Here is a 25,788-nt window from a genome sequence, read left to right on the forward strand (position 1 = left end):
GAGACTGACATCACTGTAATAAGATATAGAGGACATTTTACTTCGTCAGAACTAACAGTAATAAGCTATAGAGGACATTTTACTGAGACTGACCTCACAGTCATAAATTATAGAGGACATTTTACTGAGACAGACCAAACAGTAATAAGCTATCGAGGACATTTTACTGAGACAGACCTAACAGAAAATAGCTATAGAGGACATTTTATTTTTTATTGAGACCGAACTAACAGTTATAAGCTATAGAGGACATTTTATTGAGACAGACATCACAGTAATAAGCTATAGAGGACATTTTATTGAGACAGACATCACAGTAATAAGCTATAGAGGACATTTTACTGAGATTGACCTCACAGTTATAAGCTATAGAGGACATTTACTGAGACTGACCTTACAGTAATAAGCTATAGAGGACATTTTACTGAGACTGACCTCACAGTAATAAGCTATATAGGACATTTTACTGAGACAGACCAAACAGTAATAAGCTATAGAGGACATTTTACTGAAACAGACCAAACAGTTATAAGCTATAGAGGACATTTTACTGAGACAGACCTAACAGTAATAAGCTACACAGAACATTTTACTGAGACAGGCCTAACTGTTATAAGCTAAAGAGGATATTTTATTGAGACTGACCTCACAGTAATAAGCTATAGAGGACATTTTACTGAGACTGACATCACAGTAATAAGCTATAGAGGACATTTTACTGATACTGACCTCACAGTAATAAGCTATAGAGGACACTTTACTGAGACAGACCAAACAGTAATAAGCTATAGAGGACATTTTACTGAGACTGACCTCACAGTAATAAGCTATATGGGACATTTTACTGACACTGACCTCACAGTAATAAGCTATAGAAGACATTTTACTGAGACAGAACTAACTGTTATAAGCTATAGAGGACATTTTATTGAGACAGACCTAACAGTAATAAGCTATAGGGGACATTTCACTGAGATAGACCTAATAGCGACATTTATCTTCAGCGAATAAAACTAATTACACATAATCTCGGAACCATATCTATGACTTAGTTACGTCTACTGTTATACACGATTCATTTTTCCATCATTTGTCTTATCTATATAAACTTTAGTTTTAAGTAAGTTCTAAATGCAACAATAATTCACAGTCCTAATAAATCATTTTGTATGGCATTATCCCAATCATTATCTTGCTGTACTTTAAATGTAAATTATGATATTAGATTAAATAGTATTATATGCATTGTCTCTCCAGGAAAACGCCTATACTGTTGGGCAGGCTGGGAATACGGAAAATATATATACATGGTAGCATCGGGGGAAGAAGAGGATCCTCAGTTCTGTATTGTAATCATCATTCATTTACTCTACATAATATGTATTGTTGTGGCATTTCGAATTTCCAAATATTTTGTTGACAAAAGGATGCTAAGTGTCAATAGTATAACTTCAGGCATAGTGTATCTTCTATTTTTTATGTAATGTTGTAGCATTCATCGCATTTCACCAGTATGATATTTTGAATTAAATATCATTAAAAATAATTGAACATATTCATAAAAACTAGACGGTTCTCACGCATCATACGAGTTAAGATGTGAGATTTATCATCTATATTCAATATGATTGATAACCTGGTATATGTATTATTAAGTATAACAATAGTATGAAGACTACTACATTTATAATAATGACTAATACGGTTAGTATAAAGACTATTACATTTATAATAATGACTAATACGGTTAGTATAAAGACTATTACATTTATAATAATGACTAATACGGTTAGTATAAAGACTACTACATTTATAATAATGACTAATACGGTTAGTATAAAGACTACTACATTTATAATAATGACTAATACGGTTAGTATAAAGACTATTACATTTATAATAATGACTAATACGGTTAGTATAAAGACTATTACATTGATAATAATGACTAATACGGTTAGTATAAAGACTACTACATCTATAATAATGACTACTACGGTTAGTATAAAGACTACTACATTTATAATAATGACTAATACGGTTAGTATAAAGACTATTACATTTATAATAATGACTAATACGGTTAGTATAAAGACTACTTCATTTATAATAATGACTAATACGGTTAGTATAAAGACTATTACATTTATAATAATGACTAATACGGTTAGTATAAAGACTACTACATTTATTATAATGACTAATACGGTTAGAATAAAGACTATCACATTTATAATAATGACTAATACGGTTAATATAAAGACTACTACATTTATAATAATGACTAATACGGTTAGTATAAAGACTATTACATTTATAATAATGACTAATACGGTTAGTATAAAGACTATTAAATTTATAATAATGACTAATTCGGTTAGTATAAAGACTATTACATTTATAATAATGACTAATAGGTTAGTATAAAGACTATTACATTTATAATAATGACTAATAGAGTTATAAAACAGAGTAATACAGTTACCATGAAGACTAATAAACTGTTTATTTTTGCGCAGAGATTACCAAAGAAACAAGAGGGAGAGTTCGTGGCCCTGGTATATTTTAGTGTTATTTGCCCTGTTGAAGACGATGGCCAACCCCCTACTGGCTTTGATTATTATGAACTTCACCTTGAGAGGACGGGTAAGGCAATATAGGATATGTAAATATAAAATGATTTATTATAATTGTTAGTTGAAACTCAATTTTTAAATAGTATTAGTAGCTAAACATATGCGATATTTGAAAATATGTATAATAAAGCGATATATTGTCGCGGATTACATATTTTCGTGAAATTTTGCCAGTAAGGTGGAACTGATATATATATATATATATATGTCGACAATAATGTTGTTCACAATATTAATGCATTGACTTTATTTGTTATAAGATTGCAAAAAGTAAATTATAAAAAAAAAAAGTTTTTCTATTTCCTTCAACGGAAAAGCATGTTCGAACACTACAGTATCTTATATATACTCAGTTTTATAATATTTCATTTATTTCCTTTAACAGATCCAAATGTTTGCGAGGATGAAAATACTGAAATGTGTGCAAAATTCCGTGAAAGAGGTGTCTGCGACAAGCCAAACAATAAATTTATCCAACACTGCAAAAAGAGCTGTAATATATGTGGTAAGTAATGTTCACACTATCTTAAATATATTTGTATCAACATTATACTTACACATTTGATGAATATTTATGAAAAAGAAAACCCTATGTTTCCAAAAATAAAAATGGCATGCTACAAATCTAAAGATTTCTTATCATAATTTTATAGATATTTGGATATTACAAATATACAACAAAACAATCCAGAATTATAGTTCTACACGTAAGTATGAGTACGTTACTGCGAGTTGCTTCCCTTTGAATGATACTTTTTGGATGATTTATTAAATCGTATTTGTTTCAGAGGACAGAAATGAATTATTGCAGATGCAGTGTCGGTTCGATGAAATTTTACATGGTCGCTGGGTACTATATGACAGAGGGAGAAACGAAGAAATCCATATAAATCACTCTGTGCTGGCATTTTCGCACTTCGGTTCTTTTCACTGCATGGAAAGAACGCACGAAGAACGAAAATATAAACTACTCTCAGTATTTGAAAATGGATGGTAATAATTTTTCTATTAACAAAAGTAGTTTAATGATAGATACGTTTTAATTTTATTATAATATCAAAAATATATAAAATTAATAACAAAATAGATAGATAGAAAGAAAATTGAAAAACAAAATAAACAGATAAAGCTTGATAGTAGCTTAAATGATATATACCATGTAAACTAATATTTAATAGCTCTTCGATATATCGACTCATATCTAGTGTGATTTAATTCCAGTGCCAAACGATATTCGTGTGTGGAACTTAATCGAAGAAACAACAACATTCTTCAATATAGAATAAGTAAGTATGAAAACAACTATGTGGATACCTTTCATCAAAATTTATTTTAACAAAGAAAACGATGACTACACCATTTCAATATTATTGACCAGAAAGTCAACGAGATAAGATAACAGGCATTGTTTTTCCGAGCAAGAATGTGGTTAACACAATTCAACGCATTCATGAACATTAACACATAATTTCATCTAATTGTAAATAAAGGGAGATAACTCCATTATGCTTGTTACTTTAACGACTATAAGCAGGTGATTTATTCCAGTGATTTAGTTTAGCTTCTGTAATACTAAAGCTTAAAAATGCAGGTTTAACAGTAAGATGACGTCATTCCATGATTGCATTGGGCAAATCGAAGACCGCTAACATACTGCATCAATGAAGAAGTCTGGGATTGTGAGATTAAACCATAGACATTCTTATATAATTAATTTTCTCTTTGTTTCTGGCTTTTTGATTGGCCTGTTCATTTTATTTCATTCCATGATGAAAAAAAAATCCGAGAATGGCGCAGAAACCCTACATTATCGTGACGTCACAATAGAAACATTGACGTTGCGTATCGATTTGGAAAAAATAATCCCTTGGAAAAAGTCAATGGAATCGTACGTGTAAACGTATTTCATTTTCTAAAATAGCCTGGAAAATTAATTATAAGCATTGAAGTCACTTTTTTTTAATTTCATCGGGGTATGAAATAAATTTTGTTTGCAGACTTTTGTGAGAATCCGCTACGCGGATTCACACAGTTTGCAAAAAAAAAAATCATACCCCGATGAAATTAAAAAATAGTGACTCCAATGCTTAAATGAAAAATAATACAAAATAACTATGAGACATTCTCTGAAAAGCTACATGGGCATTTCATTATACAGATTTTTAGTTTCTCTTGTAAGGAGCACGTGGCCTATTATATAGTGTATATTCCTTCTTCCTTTGTTACGGCTTTAATTGTTATCTCATTCAAATCTTATAATCAAAGCCAACATTTAGAGGAGGTTCGGATACAAGTTCCGAAAAAAATCAAATTCTAGGAGTAAAATCCGGTTTATGATATGTATATATAGATAAAGGACAAAATACCAGTATGCATTATACACTAATGACGTCATTATACGTCATTTTTTATATAAATCTATTTTAAAAATGTCGTTGTACGTATATTTTGAACATTTAATTTGAGCTTATCTTCATTACAACAATTTTAAAAGACATTCAATCTTTGAAATGATAAATCCTTTTCTTGCGGTAAATAACTAAATCTCTCGTCTAAATGCTGTTATATGAAAGAAACATTTTTTAATTTTCTGTTAAGGAAATATTTTTTCTTTTAAAAACATTATAAATAAAAAGATACAAATGAATCCTGTATCTACTGTTCATTTAGGTCAAAGTCTCCGTCATGACGAAGAATTTTCGGAGATGTGTCAATTCCATGACGACCCCTATCCTATATTGGATACTTATAGAAGTTCTGGAATGAAAAATCTAATATGTAAGTCACTGTTTTGTGGAAAGAAATTATCTTAAATACAATTATAGTACAGCAATTCAGATAAGAAAATGAATGTTCACTTCTTAGTCACTACACCGTAAGTGTTTGGATTAGATAAACATTAGTGACGTGTCAGTTTTATTGTTTCGTGAAATCATGCTAAAATCCAACATAATTATACCTTATATTGAAAAAGTCATTATCTTCTTATTAGCTGTTGTTTGAATATCATTAATTTTACAACTTTTATGACGACCGTTACTTTCTTATCATTTTATTTTACTTGTTGATATATTTACTACATGTGTCATATGTGTTCAATTATTAACTACCGTCTCATTTTAGCATTATACAACATAATTTATAATTACATGTAAATTGTCACATCATACATATTTTTTAGATATTTTGTGTACTCCTTCTTTGCATATTACAAAGTAATATGGTTAGTTATCGATTGTTACGTCATTTTTGTGAGCGCTATTCACGTCGTTTTCTCCAAGAAATATGACCTTAAGCTCGCAAACACATTACCTCAGAATCAATACATACCCGCAAGGGCAGATAACTCTATAATATGCAAATACAGAATACTGCTAATTAGTAATTATTCTTTTCTAATTTCCTTTCCCTTTTACCAGTGAAAGGTCGCCTATGGGACCAGTTTTGTGGACTTAGAAGCACTATACCATTTAACGGGACCTTTCATGGCCAGGAGTGTTCCGGTAATATATCTGACTGGGACGAACAGGGCTGTGTTCCGAGAGGCACGCTAAAAATAAGTGCAGATAATTGTCTCCCCTTATTAGCCTCTAAGCGAAAACGTAAGTTGAGAAATATTCATATTGTTAATGATGTATATCTCTGTTCACATCTAAATGCCATGGTAAAATACATTTGCTGAAAACAAACAATTATTTTCACTAATTTAACTAAAATACTAAGTAGTGTGACACATTTAAAAAGGCCAGAAAAAAGTTATCATAATGTCTATGGCTGTAGGTAAAACTTAAATAATCACTCATGATATACAAAAATAGACAAGAAAGGAAAATCCATTAAGATGGTCCAAGATAGATATAGAATCCGAGATATTTTGGAATATTTCCAATGTCTAAATGAATGCTTAAAATCTGACGAAACAACTTTCCTTATTATGTGTTTTATTGTTTATTGCTTTTGTTGTTGCTATTTCTAACTTCAAAGAGATTACACAAATGATAGAGGTACATTGAACAATAATAATTGTTTAAAGAAACAGTTATCTAGAAGTGGAAAGACAAAGGCTATAACTTTGGTTCAAAATTTAGCGTGACAGCTCTGTCCTGTAAAGTATTAGGGATAATATATGTTCTTTTACACTAACAATGTGATCATCTAACAAAATTGCTATGGCAGTGGGAAGAAACAAAATAATTAAGCCTAATTTACACAAAATATATAACTTATTTCCATAGACTATACAAGTGGCAATATTTTTATCAGACATATTAAAAAAATAAAACAAAATATAAATTTTATTTTACTTTGTTGGTATATGAAAAAGGTTCAACCCTTAAAGTGCTAAAAGCGCTAATTTACATAAAGGTATCGTATATGAATTATATTTAATTTTGTTTTTAAACAGAGTACCAGTGCCTTCTGTATTTAAATGACCAAGTAGGACTGTTTGACCATCTCCTGATAACACGGTCAATGGATGGGCGTAATGAGTTCAACTGTTGGGTAGGAAATATACATTGACGATTATTTATGTTCCGTCGAAGTATATTCCATATCGATAAACAGTGAAAATGATAAAGCAATGTCCTTTTTATTTCCTTTCAAATATAAACTGGCCATATATCAATCCGTAAGATTGTTTAACCTTCAAACAAAAAAGGTACATGTAATGAGAATAACTAAGGCAGACATATAATGCAAAATATACTTTATTGTTTCTACCATTTGCTAGTTTTTTTCAGTTTTGATAATTTCGCAGGGTCAGAGAGAACGACATTATCATGCATTTTAAAAGCTTCACCATGTGAAATACTACATGTTTTAGCCAATGTTTGTTTTATAGATTTGAGTATTGGCAAAATAAATACATGACATCAAGGTATGGATATGGTTTAATAAGAAGATATTCCATGGAAATCTTAAAAATAATCTATGATGGAACAATGATGACGTTATGCTATTTTACATTTTAAAAATGTTGCCCTCCGATAATGATCAAATCTTTGCTCGTAGGTAATATCAACATATTCGGGACCAGAATATACTTATCCATACCGGGTAGTATACCAAATGCCGACACCCCAATGTTCGTCCTTCTCAAACGTCTACGTACATGTGGACAGACGACCCAAGGCCTCCCTACAGCTTATAGATGGTGTGTATCAAGAGGGATCAGTACAGCAAGTTACTTATGTTAGCCTGACTCTGTCAGATCGTCCAGTTCGTCTACTGCTTTTAACTCACTGCAATCAAAGACAACATAGTTAACAATTAACGATATTGAGTTGTATTGGTTGGCATATTAGTATTGATATTGCTTTATATCTCTATTCAGTAGTATACATGAGAACCACATTGACGGAGTCAATGCAGATAAACGAAATGCAGGCAACTACATATAATATCAATGATAGCATATTACATGGTACAGAAACACAACTGTATACCTTGTAACTATTGTGTTTTGATTATGTCATAAAACATTATTAGGAATATAATCATGCATTCCATGCCATTTAAGTTGTTGTTAAATAAAAGAAGTTGAGAAATTCAAAAACTACATTGCTATGCCTGTGAACGGACGTGGAATGTGAAAAACTGCACAATCAATCTTCTTTTCTATTCACTATTCCGTCTTTGCATATTACAGAGTTAGCTCCCTTGCGGGTAGGTATCGATTGTTACGTCATTGTTTTGTGAGCGCAATTCACGTCGTTTTCCCCGAAAAGTATTACTTTACGCTCGCAAACACATGACGTCACAATCAATACCTACCCACAAGTGCAGATAACTCTGTTATATGCAAATTCGGAATACGTTTATCTAGTCTAAATGGCAAATAGTATGTACTGGGTAGATAACAAATTAATGTCTAGATAAACATTTTACTAAAGAAACTATTTTTGGTTTTCATAAAATAGGATAATGAACAATGTACATGTATAATAATCGCTTTTTCACAAAGGTTAAACCACGATATCCTCCCATTTAATCTACAGACAATGTTCGTAATGTTTACGATTGCTTTAATGGTTATCATTGATAATTACAAGAAAAATTCGATGCCAAAAACATGCTTTAAAGAATGAATACTTTATTTTTTTCAGATCGTATGTCGCGAAGATGTATACCGTCAGAAAGGGAAACAAAAATCAGTCAGGAACAAGAGAATCAAAATATATCCGACGTAGAATCAACCACTTTGGATGACGAGAAACGCGAGATGTACAGTATACAACAAGGGGACAATATCGATGAGACAATTATTTCAGTAGCCGGATTAGAAAATAAAAAAGCAAGTCTGTTGAATGGCGCTGCAACAATACAATTGACTTTTATTGACGTTTTCATTAAAGTTTTAATATGTGGAACAATGGTTATGATCAGTTTATGACACATCATGTTGTGAAAATAATGATTATATATTACATGTTCTTATGTACGCACATGAACAAGTATGATTTAAGGATATCATATTTCAGAAAAATGCATATAATGCCTGTCTGCATTGTATGAGGAATGTTTTAGAAACAAGCTCATTGACTTTTACATTATGTTTTCGATAAATTAATTATTAATCAAATGACCACGCAATTTTGACACAATCATGCCTACTGTTATGAATTATCATGATTACATTTATCAGATAAATATCATTGTTCAAGTAAAATACAAAAAAGGAATCCTATGTATTTGAGTCAGAGGAGAATGAAATGGCAAGAATAACATGCATTAACCAATGAACGTAACTGATTATCGACTCATTGTGAATATCAAAATAAACCTTACACTTGTGGGTATTTTATATAGACAAAATGCAATACTTTTTGTGAATAGATACATGAATGACTGCCAAACATATTGACTTTACACTATTGGGATTTTTCTGGACAAATGCGAATTATCTATAAACTTACATATTATTGTATTTTGGTGGAAGTTTTTTACTGTTTTTTTAATAAAAAAGGCATGCTATATTGTACCAAATTTTGATATAATCAACAAATGGAAGACCCATTTTAACGACTATTCCTTAACTAAAAAAAACCTTTACTTTAAATTCCCTATTTTAAAGCATTGCAAAAATTAAGAGAGAGTTTTATATTCAGAGTGTAAGGGATTTCGTTTAGTTAAGGAATGATTGTGAAACTGGTCATTTCCTCTAGAAAAAAAACTAGAGTACCATGAGATTTTATTTTCAGATTTTAGATTGTTAATACCATACAAGAATATACTGTAGTACTGTAACAGGTAAAATACTGTATATTTGTTACTAAATAATTACATGCAATATCTAGTAATCATATACTGATAGATGCGAACTACATTGTATATTAGCTGCTGGTAACTACAATTACTATTGTTAAGTCAAGTCATTTGTTCAAATAGTATGCCAAAATCTTATTTAGAAAATGCAATATACACAAAATCAATATTATGAATTACTTTTGATTTACCTAATACGAAACTGAATATAAAACATCGGACAGACTGATACGAGCATAAGCACGTAGTCAATAGAATCGATGCAAGATATAGAGACTTCTGGCGAGGAAAGGATTTCAGCAATTTGTAGTATAGATAGAATTTAGTACTCAACTGTGATTTGAAATAAGGCTTCCATGATTGTTTTACCATATTTTAAAATGTACCATTGATTATGAAGAAAATTGTTGAACTACTTTAATGATTATGTACATTTAGGCTACATAAATGTTATTCTCGATAACGCATCCACTTAGGAAGTTAAAATTCCAAGCAGTAAGTCATAAACAAGACTTATTCATAGTTATAATTTATGATTTTATTATTAAAATGAATTTTCTTTATGAAAAGAGAAATAAAGAATATTTCTTATATACATGGTATGATATGTATCACCGCAAGCTACTGGCAAAGTGGTTATAATTGCAAACACACTGTACATAATCATAATGCAGTGCATTTGTGTTTTTACCACAAATATCTTATCAGATTTATATTTTGTGTCTGTGTGAATGCAAAGAACTCTAAGAGAATTATCAATATGCTGTGCTCTGTTTCTGATCAGTAATCGTTAACAATTTGCTTAATACAAAGGCGATCGATAGAAGATGGGGTCGTCCATGCATACGAGCGTAATACACTCATTTATCGTGCGTTATCAAAGTTGTTATATTTACAAATAGAAGTACTTTGTACGTGAATTATAATTATTTTCGTATGTAATTGTTGTACCTGTAATTGACAATTACTTTGTAATTGTAAGAATTGTAAGAATATGTAAATATGTCTAAGCCCCTTTTGTGTTTGATAGTTATAGTTTTTAAACATACGTGCTGTATTTCATAACAGAATTTTGTATTTAATTTTGAGAGTATGACAATCGATGATATCTGCTAAAGAGTTTATGTACTGTCTTATGAGCAAGTCACTAGTATATAAAATAATGTTCATATTCAGAAATGTGATCTGCCTTAACTGTCAAACAATATTAAGCGACCTTAGTAGATCAATCTTGTAAAGGTGTATGTGTTTGTTATTGTATATGTAATTGTAATTAGTATGTGTAAATATATATGTTTACTATTGTTCCGTTATCTAGTAAATATGTGTATCATAGATAGTCGTATCAACACTTGCATATTTTAAGAATTCATAACATAAGTGAGCGTGAAAAAAAATATATTAAATTGTGACGCCGTGGAGAAGTTGAGAAGTGAAAGCTACTACAAATAAAATACATTGCTATTCAAGTACATGAATGGATAAGAGAGAAATACATAGCGATCAACATTGATTTTCTATTGATAAACCATCATTCATTTATGTTGCATATTCATCGAGGCAGTTGTCTAATTAAAACGCATTAAAGGTGTTTATATCTAATGCATATTAGGTTATAGTTTTTTTCAAATTCTGTTTTTGTGTTTTTGTTCTTGCTATGTTTATCCTCGCGAAATCCCCCCACCCAATAAACACTAGGATGATTTACATTGTAATATAATAGCGCTCCAGCAAATTGAAAATGAGTCCGTGTCAATTTTAGATGTACTCTGATTTTCCAAAATTCTCACTGGCTAATTGATTGCCATGGTTTTATGCACATTTTTTATAACAGTATTGAGTCAATTTCTGTTGAAATCTCACATTCGGGTCGACATCACATTCGGGTCGATGTCACAATCAGGCAAAATAATCAAGCCATCGTTTTTTTCTTGTAATTCAGATACATAGCAAGAATGGCATGTTATAGAAATATATACAGTATAACTTATATTAAAGCTTACTTTAAGCTAAAATATTGACCTCGAATGGGACCCTTCATAATTATTATATGCTCTCAAAACAACTCGAATTATATCGCCGGTATGCCTATCACTTTAATAATTTGTTTGCATTGAAAACGCCATTGTACATATAAAATTGATGTTGTCTTATTTAACTTTGACGAATCTTAATTTGAATTTTGAATTTATTTTTGTATTCATTTTCTCCGGGGTTTTCCATTCTTTTACTTTGATTTGATATGCTTCATTCAATTTCATTAGTATGAAGTTTGGGGTTATATCTGCATATGCAAAATGAATTTAACGTTTTCGCAGGAAATTTATAAAAGGCACAGAACTAGTAAATAGCATTATTCTAAATGTCTTTTGGGTGGATGAAGTCATAGACAAGAAAACGAATGGACATTCTTTTTCATAGCCTCATCCCGTCTATGAAAACTGTCCTTCCGATTTCTCTCAATGACTTCTAATTAACGAAATTAAGTGAAACATATCAAACTGGATTATAAACTTTTTAAAACATATTTAGAATAATGATTAAATAGTATTTATATGTACTTTGTTTGTGGTAAAGAACCCTCCGTTGTTTTCATATTTTTTCTTTATTTTTTTTTTATCTGAAACTGATCATGATTGAGTTCTATAATATTGTACATAGTACTATATTTGTATTGTTTTATGTCCATCCTCATCAACGAAGATCTGTATGCATGTGTAAAGTATATGTTTAATTATTAATGTAAATCGTGCTTTATCATTTCAAAAGTGAACATCAAAGCCTATAAAGCTTCATTTGGTATATAGTAGATTATGTATATATATTAACAATAACATAACATAATTTCATCGACGTTTATATAACGTTAAGTGAATTGAACATATAGATTTTTTCATATGTATCAACATTGACCAAATATAATCTTGCGATACATAGAAATATAAAATGGTCAATATATCGTATTGTGTCTGACGTAATTGCATTCTGCAGAAACAGCTTGTTAAATGTTAATTTCCGTTATCTTTTTTAATTATTATTTTATGTTTCATGTGACATACATAATTGACAATGACAAAGAATTATTGAAAGCCATGTGAGTCTGATCATGACATTTATGTACAATGAATCAGCTGGTTATTGTTATAATGTGATGTATAAATTAATAGATTACCAATCATTGCGTTTGTTATGATTAATTTATTAGTTAATCTGCCGTTTACCAACTGGACTTCATTTGTACATTTGACGTACAAGTGCGTGGACATTGGCAATTTCGCTTCCATTTGATGTCTTTCTCATAGGAAATGTCAAGTTGATTCAGCTCTATTGAAAACGAACAAAAATATCCCTGTTGACTCCTCTCTCATGAAAAAAAGAACAAGCTACTACGACAAGCAAACCTATATATTAGAGTAATCAAATTCATGTCTATTTTGGAAAGCTTCAGGTTTCTTTGTAAATCACACTATGGCTTTATGTATGGAATGTCAGTTATTATTTCCTAATTTACTAGCAAAATATAAAGTGAAAATATATTGAATCTTAATGAAAAGATAAATAAAATGCATTAATTAAAAAGTGTCTATCTGTTCACTTGAATATAAAGGTTTCTATTGCTAAACTCTCTTTCATCAAATAAAGGATATGTCCTTTTTGGAATACATTTCGTGTGGTGATGCCGTGTGTCTTGATTTCAAAGTATTCTTTTTTATTCATTTGTTACAGTGGAGCGTTTGCCCATTTTACGATGCTATCTCAGAAAATGCTCTGCCATAGACACCAAACAGCATACCAAAAGCGGACCCATCAAGTCATTTTATACCGAAAATTAACCGGAGCAAACACTACTTCTCAGTGTAGGAACAATACTCAGAGCCTTACCATACACTAATAAAAGTCACGTTTTGAAGGCAGAAACTTAAAGAAAATATTATTTTATTCTAGCAACACATGATGTATACCTTTTAATTTCTTATTTATGTCTCGGGCATCATTTTCAAGTGAATTTATTCTTTCTAGATGACACAACAGTCATATATGCAAACTTGTCCACGCCTGTCTATATTTATATATTACATTTTAGTATGTATAATATTTCATATTTTGCCATATTTGCTCTATTTTCTGACACATGTAACGCAGGCCCATATAAAACACCAGTATATACTTATTGCTGAGGAATAGTGCGCATGTGTAGTATAAGTATTATAACGTGTATTGCTTGTAGACATATGCAAATTATATTTCTGCCGCATACGATTTTCAAAGGAAACTGTTGAACTAGGTTTTGTTAGTTAATAGCGTGTGAGAAAATATAAAGATATCATGAGCGATATCCGTACATTATGCTAATAAAGATGCCGATGGCGATGCTCAAGAGGTATCAAGCTATGGTTTAAATAGGAATCGTAATGAATGTATTTCTTAGTAGGCAAGTCCACGCAGTCGCAGAACGATGGATTTTCTACCACTGGTATGTACATATGGTTATATATACAGTGAATAGAATAAGTGAAACCATAATGTTATATCTTTATATTCTTAGTGTTTTACACATTTCATTTCATTATTTTAGTCTAACAGTTGCATCACGATCGCTTTCAACTTTCACCATTTAAGAATTGGTTCACATATTAACCTAACCTTGTCTTCACATGAAGCAGGGAAATATGTTTGTGTCCAGAAACATAATCATCATTTTGTAAAACTTTTACAAAACATCTAACGTATATGCATAATATTAAGTGTTCACAGGTAGTTTCTTTTAAGGTTTGGAAGCTTTCAAATTATTCAATGTTTAGAAATGTTTGTCATTACCCTAGAGCACGATGAGTACATAAAAATGTAATACAAACAAACTAGACTCAAAACAAGACGCCACACATACATCACAACATATACACATAAAGCCGCCTTTGAAAGACTTGGCTGTTAATAGGACTTTCTAACCAATCAATCATCAATAATAACATAGTGTATAAGATTGGTTTTATTTGTTATATCTCAAATGTACTCGGAAAATAACGAAGATTTCTCCACAAGCGGTATTCGATTTTACGCAAGATACTAATGTACGACCAAGTGTAAACTACAGCTGACATTAGCTTTTCATATCTTTCATGTACATAACAATGAAATTAAATACCAATCAAAAACATATAACATCGAGAACGATTTGTTGATGTTTTGGGACTTGCATAATGGTGTCCTTACAATTATGTTATTAGCTTTGATAAACGTTTCTTAAATTACCTACCAATCCAAAATATATAACATCGAGAACGATTTGTTGATGTTTTGGGACTTGCATAATGGTGTCCTTACAATTATGTTATTAGCTTTGATAAACGTTTTTCCATGATGTCATTATCTCGTTATAAGGTCTTGCTAGGAATTCTAGCAATCTGTGATAGTGCTAGAGCAGCCTATGGCGATGTAGATGAGCACGATATCAAGTATGGCCCATACGAAGACCCACCAAAAGATGATGGCGGAGATATACCACCGACAACACATGAATGTGAACACTTGTATGTCGATACACAACCAATGAAATGCTCGGATTTCATCACAGAGATTCCTAGGTCATCTGAATTCCTGTGTTTTGTGTAAGATTTTTATTTAACGTTTTTTGCTCTTGCGATTTGCTTTGCATGTTATGTTACTAAATCTATGTTGATCGCTCATAATCTAAAATATAGCATAGTTTTGAAGTGAAAATCTACCTTAATTTTATGAAATGTGTATTACTGAAAAATGTGTTTTTGCAACTTATGCCAGTACCGTCATAGCAGAATCGAAGACATATCATTATAGACAAAACATCTGACAAAGCTTAGCTTATAGATTTGTTTGACGATCATTAAAAAATTAACGCCTATCTTGAAAGTGTACAGCGTATACTTGATTTTAACACAGTTCAGCAAACTAACAATTTATCGAAATCGACCTTCAGTACCTCTATGCGAAAATTATAAGATTTTGTCATGTGTGGATATGCAGATTAGGGATGTTCTACCAAAGTATCACACAATGTAGGGTTGCTAAACATTTTGTGGTCCCGAAGGTTAAATATCCCTATCCTTCATATCTATACAATAATGAAGTGATACTTTTCTCTTACTCGACGTTATTTTTTTCCAATTTTATAACTATGATTGCTCACAATTTTGAAAAATATGTTCGAAGAAAACAGCAACTGCAAGTCAGTTCTCCATAAATAATAGTCCAAACTCAAGTTTTTAGTTTCATGATTCAATTTAAAACTGATGACACAATTTCCAAATAACAGCAGACATGTACGAGAATGTTTAACAGATATAGAACTCACCAATTTCGTATGAAACAAACAGAATATTAACTGTGTTTCTCTCATACCTACACGTGTAATACTGACTGGTCCAATAGTCTGGTCTACACTCATGTCGTCGCCTAAAGCTGTTTTGCATTCCTACCCATGCAATAAAGCCTCGTGACGTCACAGCGTCAATAAAATTATTATTTTCTCGGTATAATTTAAACATATTTTTTCAGACACTAGACTTGATTTACGTTAAAAGATACAAAAATTTGCGTTGAAAATATGCACAATTTTTATGTATGTGGAATTGATTTGCATTCGCGTTTTTTCCGAATTTATTTTAGAATAGCGGAAATAATAGTAGTAAAATTGCAATAAAACGTCGAGATATGAGAGAAAAATACTCTTTCATATGTGCAAGCCTCGGGTTTTACAACATTTGTGACCCTCGTGTAGAAAATCCCCACCCTTATATCCAAATATGAGTCTTCTGATATACCTCCAAGGCAGTAAACCTATAACAACACCAGGGGGATTTTATATAAATAGCGAGAGGTTCAAGATCAAGGCGTTATACATTGTCTGTCTGTAGTACTGGTTAGTTCAATTTTCTTTTTGTTTGATATGATTGCGTTAGCGTAATTCCGCATTCGAATTACACATTGAAAGATATATCTCAAATTGAATCTAATGATATAGATCATTTTTTTTGTTATTTGGTATATAGATCTGTTTATAATAAGACTATAATTTGTTAATATTATGCCTCTATTTTATATATTGATTATGAAGGTTTTGATCCCGTACTATGATTTCGAACTTAACATATTAAAACGCATATTGTGTTTGTTTCATTATTTTAGAGATGCCGCCCATTACTTGTTGTACTCCGAAGACTATTATTTTTTACTGTACGAACTGAAGCAAATCCCAAAACCTAAATCGATTCCAGAACCAGAGGGGTATGTATTTGTTTTAATCATGATGACGTTTTCCCCAAATAAATGGGAATAAATAGTAACCTTGCCATAATTTAAAGCTTTCCAAAAATCAATATGATATGAATATCAGTTCTTTACATTATTAAAAGCCAAAAGATGTTTTAACTAATATACGTAACGTTTTTCAAATGTAGATGATTCTTTAAAACATATGAAAATGATTGGAAAAAAATTACATGCAAATTCGTAATAAACTAGAAAACTTATTTATATAGTTAACCATATACCATAACTATCAATAAAATAAAAGATGTTATTGTAAAATACCGGTAGCACATTCTGTATTGTAAAAATACAATAAAAGACGGACAAATCTGACATATTATTGTGCATTCGAAGAAATCTAATGTTGACAAAAATATGTATGTTTATTATATTGATCTCGTTACAGAACGGCGCGTGAATGCAGGACAAAAAGTAAACAGTTATTAGGGTACTGGGGGGACTACGGGCTGTTCTGCTGGATAGTATGGTCAGCCAGACAAGATGTGCGGTGTGCAGCCTGCGAAAAGTAAGTCACTGTAACTCAATATTTGATTTTCTACTTCTTAAAAAAACCGCTCTCATAGAAATTAATGACACATTGAATTGAAAAGAAATGGTTTGTTGAACCGGAAAACGGTTGATCTGTTGCTTACTGGTGTACAAACTGCATTTGTTGTTCAATAGTTCCTCAAGTATCCTAAGTATTTTAAAACATTGTAATGGGCCAAAAATGTCTAGATGTCAATATTCTTTTCATTTGTCATAAAAACGTCATGCACAAATATTTACTGGCTTTTACATTAATATAATTGCATAAACTGTATATACTTTCCAACGCGACGAAAATATTTATAAATGATCGTAAATGTTTGTAAATGAAAGCTATATTATAAGGTCATGTTTACACAATTTCTTATTTGTTTTAATTTGTTTGTTTCAGTGAATACTGCTGCCGGGAATATAATAAGTCCGATAGTACACATTTGCTACCCCCTACAAGTCGCTGCCGACCGGGTGGATATACCTTACAAAAATTCATTGTGTATTGCGCAAATATCAATTATCCTTACGAAGGTGACTTCCATATGAAATACACGTACCTACCGTCCTGCTGTGAATGTAAAACTAACATATGTGTGGAAGACAAACACAAAATAACACTGTAACGGACGCTTGAACAACTGATAAGGCCAGAGCCAATTTATCTAAATAGTCCTGTTAAATAATAATTCAATTTTGATTGAAAAGAGCATTTTCATTGACTTATAAATTTACTTTATGGGCTTATAAAGGAAAAACATGGCGTCACCGTATGTAACGTTCCTTCCAACCGATTGATATTACGGCGTAAAGATTCACAAAAAATGAATTTGGAATTTTGAAGATATTAATTTGCATATATATGTTATGTGGTTGAGATATAAACATCAAAATGAACTTTCATCATAAATGGCTACCTGAAATAAATATATATATGTATATCTAGATATATTTAAAAATGAAACGCATTTTCATTAAGTTTAAGCATAATAATTCGCTTGTGTTTACTATTTTAACCAGTTTTACATGAAAATAATGAGCCCCTGTTCACAATATATTTCGACAACATACAACTGACAAAACAATAAAGGCATAGACAAATAAAACGATCTGTAGTTATCCTTTAGTGTAAATGGTTTTGGACTTTCCCGATATCACAGAAGACGGGCCTTATCAGACTGTTCATACAGTATAACCCGACCCTGTTTCATGGACATGGCTTACGGATCTTGAATAATGATATTGAACTTAACGTATGGATATTTCAAAGCTGGACAAACAATTTATTGACATTATACATTTTGTTTCAAATAAAAACTATATGTAAAAAAATATATTTGTTTTTTTTCTCATTTTATTTGTTTATTTAAAAAAAGTAGAATTTGCAAATATCTGATACCGTAGAGCCAGATATTTTCGCGGGCATGGTATGTGGACAATGATTGCGAACATTTGATCTGCGAAATATTGAGAATGGTTGAATATATTCTTGAATCCATATCGAGGAAAATTTAAAATCACTTTAATTGGATTTTCTCGTTTTTAAATGAAATCGCGAAAATATTGGTGCGTGAAAATAATAGGCTATAAGGTTTAATAGGAATTGAAATCAAATACACTTGGAGTCATGATTAGATAAAAACGAACTAGGTTTAAGGATAATAAAGATACCATGTAGACTAATAATTAGAAAAAAACAAGCATGGAATTAACTAATTTTTTTTTAATAAACATGGACTGAATAATAAACATTTATAGCGATTCCCTGTAACATGAGTGTTTTTTCGGTATTGTTAGAATGACTGGTGTAATATGACATTACAATTTTAGCAATCGGATACAGTAAAACACGTAAATAACGCACATTCTTAAACAAGGTCATGGTTATAACGCAGTGTGTTTCATTCCACATCAATGTTCATGTAAGTAAAAGGGACGACTGCTTTGTCCTCTGTTAGTATAATGTCTTCGGGCGAGACTGATCTTTGTAAGCGGGAACAATTAATATATGTTCTATAGAAATGCATTCAAACAAACAGAATTATTATGAGACAAATCAAGATGGCTGCCAATCTAAGCATACTAGAGTAGTGCCACATTATAGATGACTTTTTACCACGTGCTGTCCAACCAATTAGTGTATATAATCCAGTACCTATCAATTCTTCAGCCAGAAACAACAGACCAAAAAGAAGTTTTTTTGTGATTTTTCATTTCAAACTGGTCTAACATCGAATTGTAAAGACACATTCGAATCAGCAGGAATATATACAATCATACTCAGGAGAATGTAAGCGAACCACTGACAGATATCTATCTTTTCGGCCGCCATCTTTGTTCTACAATGGGAGTTGATGTCTCTGGTTTAAGGGTGGTATGAGTATTTTGTTCCGAGCACATGCTCTAGCGTTCTGTTCTTGTTATTAGGGTATTAAGATATCAATCACGTGTTGGAGTAATCCAATAATATTAGACGTTGATAGTTACAATCTTCTGATGGGCAATACCGAACAACCAAGAACATTGTTCACTCTCTAGGACTAGGCCGCACACAGCTCTTGCTTGAGCTAAAAAAACACTACAGGTAAACTATCACGTGACGTATTATGGATTTCGCATGTCGAAAATAGAATGCCACTGGTAGTCTATTTCATAGTTCGCATAATAAACACCAAATATCCCTTGGTACACGTGTTCGTTGGAAAAATTAAAGTGTAATAATTATAATTACTAATTCATAATGACGCCTTACCTGGGTTGACGTGACACAATGTATCCAATATATACGAGATATGAAGAGTGCATCATCTATTTTAAAGACAGCTTTTGAATTATTTTAATCATTTTATTTGTTAGTTATTTATTGCATGTTAAAACAAAAATGATAGACAGGCATGGTAACGATTTGAAAACTGAACCTTCAGTGACATGACTCCACGTATCAACCATCTGAGCTTTACAGACTTCATGCTTCGGTTTCTTCTGACACGGAACTAAAATATTTGATAAATCATATTTTTTTTCTCATTTTTCGACACGAGCGCATCGGAGGACTACGTTTTAGGAATAGGATTAAAGTTTTATTTTACTACACTGAATAAAATGAGCCATAGTAAAGTTGGTCCTTTAACTGCGCTCTATGTAAAAATAGTATTTTAAAACGAGCAAACACCAACCAAAAGTCGCAATTTGCACGACGATGTTACTTTGTGGTCATTTAATGCATTATCTACTGCTATTAACACTCCTTTTCCCCCAAATAAGAGCATTTATTCGTATTCAGAAACTTTATATTTTTAATTTTTATTTTTGGATTTTGAAAACGGTCACCTTTAGGTCAAAACGGGCCAATATACACCATAACTCAATAAAAAAAAAGTAAAAAAGAACCCAAACATATTGAACGCGTTTAATAATTTGATACATCATTATCATTATGCGAATGTCATACATAGGATTTTATCTATGCAGAAATCATGCACATACAATGTATTGGAACTGACTGAAAATTGTAATGAACACAACCAAATCGCATATTGTACTATTTTCAAACATATCTAAGGTTGACAATTTCAATGCAGATACATATGGAAACATTTTCAAAATAAACATTCAGATTGTTAAATATATGTATTCCGATCACGTTTATCTTTTCTTATATCAAATATTAAATCAAACCATAAATCATCATACAAAGTACATAAACAGTTAATCCGACACAGTATGTAGCCGTTTTTTGTATGAAATATATTAACTCAAATTGATGTACGATCAGAATGCATTCTTTAGAATAGTTATCATTTTATCTTAATTTGATCAATTTAATACATGATCGGTAATATTGATGGTCGTTGTCAACAGCGTATTTGTATACATGTATAGTGGTTTGTATTAAGGCAACAAGATATGCTGTTACAAATAATTCTCATTACATATCTATTATCATACTTAAACAGGAATTACTAAGGCATATTTCCATTCTAATTTCAGTTTCCTGTTTGATCTATTTTAATCCAGATGGGAAATATCAGACTATGAACTCCCATCTGGTCAAGCATATGAATACTTAACGTGTCCGTCGCGTCACTGACAATGCTTGTGATGTATACTGACGCCTATACATAACGGTCAGATAGTTAAAAAGTAATTTTAAAGTTGTTAGGTCTTTAAATTCCAATAGTATGATCGTGCTGCCCAATAGCACTTATTGAAAAATACCATGGCACATGTACAGTTTCCATTTGTTTATTTGCATACACCAGCGCATGAGATTCAAAAAACATACACGTAAAGTATTGAATATTAATGATCGTAATGGAAATATAAGTAATAAACTGTTACCAGATAGGACATACAGTTGATGTGAAGCCCAACCGTGAAAATATAAATATTCATGTTAGGGCCCACTTCTATTTATCTTCCTTCTAGATGGACCAGTTGTACGTCCAATCTGGTAACGATTTATTGCTGAAATATAATTTAAATATTGACACATGTATAGCTGTCGCTAATACTCAATAGAGCGGCTTGTAGTTTGTCAACGCAATATGAAATTTAATAATCAAAAATGTATTTTGTCAACAGCATATGTGATATGTATTTCGGAACAATGCTATAGCTAGACAAAAATATTGTTACCGACATATAAGTCTGTATTCAGTCACTTAAATATGTAGATTTTATGTAATCATCATCATATATATTTTAGCCTGGGCATTAAGATAAGTGATATATATTCAATTACCAAGATATCCCGCAATGTCAACAGGATAATAAGTATATTTAGTCAACCTGCCATGTGATCCATATAATTAAATGTGTGCGTATGGTAATGCAATCACCACTAAATGAGATCGGATATAATAAGCATTCTTTAATACAGGTAGTTGGTCTATAGTTTATTTTGAAGACAATACACATGATTTGCATTAGGTTACGGGATGTATTGTCGAAAACGGGGAAGAGTAAGGTTAAAATCCTGTCATGGAGAATAAATACAGTCCACTTATCATGGAGACTAAATACAGACCACATATCATGAAGATTAAATAAAGACAACATATCATTGTAACTAAATACAGACCACATATCATTAAGACTAAATACAAACCACATATCATGGAGACAAGATACAGACTACACATCATGGAGACTAAATACAGACAACACATCATGGGGATTAAATGCAAACCACATATCATTGAGACTAAATATAGAACACATATCACTGAGACTAGATACAAACTACATATCATGGAGACTAAATACAGACCATATATCTTGGAGACTGAGTACAGATCACATATCATGGAGACTAAATACAGACCACATATTATTGAGACTAAATACAAACCACATATCATTGAGACTGAATACAAACCACATATCATTGAGACTAAATACAAACCACATATCATGGAGACTAGATACAAACCACATATCATGGAGACTAAATACAGACCACATATCATTGAGACTAAATACAAACCACATATCATGGAGACTAAATACAAACCACATATCATGGAGACTAAATACAAACCACATATCATGAAGACTAAATACAAACCACATATCATGGAGACTAAATACAAACCACATATCATGGAGACTAAATACAAACCACATATCATGGAGACTAAATACAGACAACATATCATGGAGACTAAATACAAACCACATATCATGGAGACTAAATACAGACCACATATCATGGAGACAAGATACAGACCACATATCATGGAGACTAAATACAGACCACATGTCTTGGAGACTAAGTACAGACCACATATTATTGAGACTAAATACAAACCACATATCATTGAGACTGAATACAAACCACATGTCATTGAGACTAAATACAAACCACATATCATTGAGACTAGATACAAACCACATATCATGGAGACTAAATACAGACCACATATCATTGAGACTAAATACAAACCACATATCATGGAGACTAAATACAAACCACATATCATGGAGACTAAATACAGACAACATATCATTGAGACTAAATACAAACCACATATCATGGAGCCTTAATACAGACCACATATCATTGAGACTAAATACAGACCACATATCATTGAGACTAAATACAGACCACATATCATTGAGACTAAATACAAACCACATATCATTGAGACTAAATACAAACAACATATCATTGAGACTAAATACAAACCACATATTATGGAGACTAAATACAGACCACATATCATTGAGACTAAATACAGACCACATATCATTGAGACTAAATACAGACCACATATCATTGAGACTAAATACAAACCACATATCATTGAGACTAAATACAGACCACATATCATTGAGACTAAATACAAACCACATATCATTGAGACTAAATACAAACCACATATCATTGAGACTAAATACAAACCACATATCATTGAGACTAAATACAAACCACATATCATTGAGACTAAATACAAACCACATATCATGGAGACTAAATACAAACCACATATCATTGAGACTGAATACAAACCACATATCATTGAGACTAAATACAAACCACATATCATGGAGACTAGATACAAACCACATATCATGGAGACTAAATGCAGACCACATATCATTGAGACTAGATACAAACCACATATCATGGAGACTAAATACAGACCACATATCATTGAGACTAAATACATTGTACAAACCACATATCATGGAGACTAAATACAAACCACATACATTTATGTATCATGGAGACTAAATACAAACCAGATATCATGAAGACTAAATACAAACCACATATCATGGAGACTAAATACAAACCACATATCATTGAGACTAAAAACAAACCACATATCATTGAGACTAAATACAAACCACATATCATGGAGCCTTAATACAGACCACATATCATTGAGACTAAATACAGACCACATATCATTGAGACTAAATACAAACCACATATCATTGAGACTAAATACAGACCACATATCATTGAGACTAAATACAAACCACATATCATGGAGACTAAATACAGACCACATATCATTGAGACTAAATACAAACCACATATCATTGAGACTAAATACAGATTACATTTCATTGAGACTAAATACAAACCACATATCATGGAGACTAAATACAGACTACATCATGGAGACTAAATACAGACCACATATCATTGAGACTAAATACAAACCACATATTATTGAAACTAAATACAAACCACATATCATGGAGACTAAATACAGACCACACATCATGGGGATTAAATGCATACCACATGTCATTGAGACTAAATGTAGAACACATATCACTGAGACTAAATACAAACTACATATCATGGAGACTAAATACAGACCACATATCATGAAGACTAAATACAGACCACATATCATGGAGATTAAATACAAACCACATATCTTGGAGACTGAGTACAGACCACATATCATGGAGAATAAATACTGACCAAATATCATGGAGACTAAATACAAACCACATATTATGGAGACTAAATACAGACCTCATATCGTAGTGAATTCTTAAAATAAACAGAATACTACATACAGACATCATGTTGATAACGACGAAAAATGACACATCTTGTTAATTGGACTAACTTTCGTACCACGTTATACCCTATAGGTTTGTGCGAGACTAGTATCTTAAATGGCATGAAACGTAGCTCTTTTTAAGTTTTCCGCTAAAATGACGTTCGTGCGATATAATGATAACGTTATGAAACCAGACTGGTGTTATTATAAAGGGGGCAAACAGTTCAATTTATGTTAAACAGATGTGCTTGGAGCATTAATTTTCAATCGCAGTTTTCTCGTGTTGAGACATCTCTTTCCATTGACAGACTAATGAAGGATTATATCATTCTCTTGCACCAGACAGGGATATCCAAAGTTTTACAAGTGTGAGATTTTTCTATCCCTCCCTAGGCAAACTACATGATCTTTGCACGTGCCCAACAATATTTTGACGTCATGGTAACAGTATCATGACGTCGCAGTAATGGTATTGAAATGTCACGACAACCACGAAATGACGTCATAACGACGGCGACGACGACAAT

The 25,788-nt window shown here is 31.4% G+C and overlaps 2 protein-coding genes across 2 annotated transcripts in view; both read left to right on the forward strand.

Annotated features, from left to right (window-relative positions):
* The window catches only part of LOC138327069 (uncharacterized), a 47,906-nt gene extending 34,563 nt beyond the window's left edge, over positions 1-13,343 (forward strand). Inside the window, exons 7-16 of the mRNA XM_069273054.1 lie at positions 1,258-1,349; positions 2,520-2,646; positions 3,022-3,141; positions 3,425-3,629; positions 3,858-3,922; positions 5,307-5,414; positions 6,056-6,238; positions 7,042-7,139; positions 7,650-7,791; positions 8,744-13,343. Of these exons, the coding sequence (XP_069129155.1) occupies positions 1,258-1,349; positions 2,520-2,646; positions 3,022-3,141; positions 3,425-3,629; positions 3,858-3,922; positions 5,307-5,414; positions 6,056-6,238; positions 7,042-7,139; positions 7,650-7,791; positions 8,744-9,030 (1,427 nt within the window). The 3' untranslated portion in view covers positions 9,031-13,343. The remainder of the gene's footprint in view (positions 1-1,257; positions 1,350-2,519; positions 2,647-3,021; positions 3,142-3,424; positions 3,630-3,857; positions 3,923-5,306; positions 5,415-6,055; positions 6,239-7,041; positions 7,140-7,649; positions 7,792-8,743) is intronic.
* A 1,015-nt stretch (positions 13,344-14,358) lies between these two features.
* LOC138326845 (uncharacterized) lies at positions 14,359-18,576 on the forward strand. The gene is made up of 5 exons (XM_069272841.1): positions 14,359-14,376; positions 15,285-15,511; positions 17,067-17,165; positions 17,596-17,715; positions 18,130-18,576. Exons 1-5 carry the CDS (start codon positions 14,359-14,361, stop codon positions 18,353-18,355), a joined length of 690 nt encoding a protein of 229 aa, XP_069128942.1. The 3' UTR covers positions 18,356-18,576.
* The last annotated feature ends 7,212 nt before the right edge of the window (positions 18,577-25,788 follow it).

The sequence above is a fragment of the Argopecten irradians genome, chromosome 7, assembly GCF_041381155.1.
Source record: "Argopecten irradians isolate NY chromosome 7, Ai_NY, whole genome shotgun sequence".
Lineage (NCBI taxonomy): Eukaryota > Metazoa > Mollusca > Bivalvia > Pectinida > Pectinidae > Argopecten > Argopecten irradians.

Excerpts from the sequence above, each read along its gene's own strand:
- LOC138326845 (XM_069272841.1), top strand. Across the intron at positions 15,512-17,066 it reads TCTGAATTCCTGTGTTTTGT|AGATGCCGCCCATTACTTGT; the intron begins GTAAGATTTTTA and ends TCATTATTTTAG. Across the intron at positions 17,716-18,129 it reads CGGTGTGCAGCCTGCGAAAA|TGAATACTGCTGCCGGGAAT; the intron begins GTAAGTCACTGT and ends TGTTTGTTTCAG.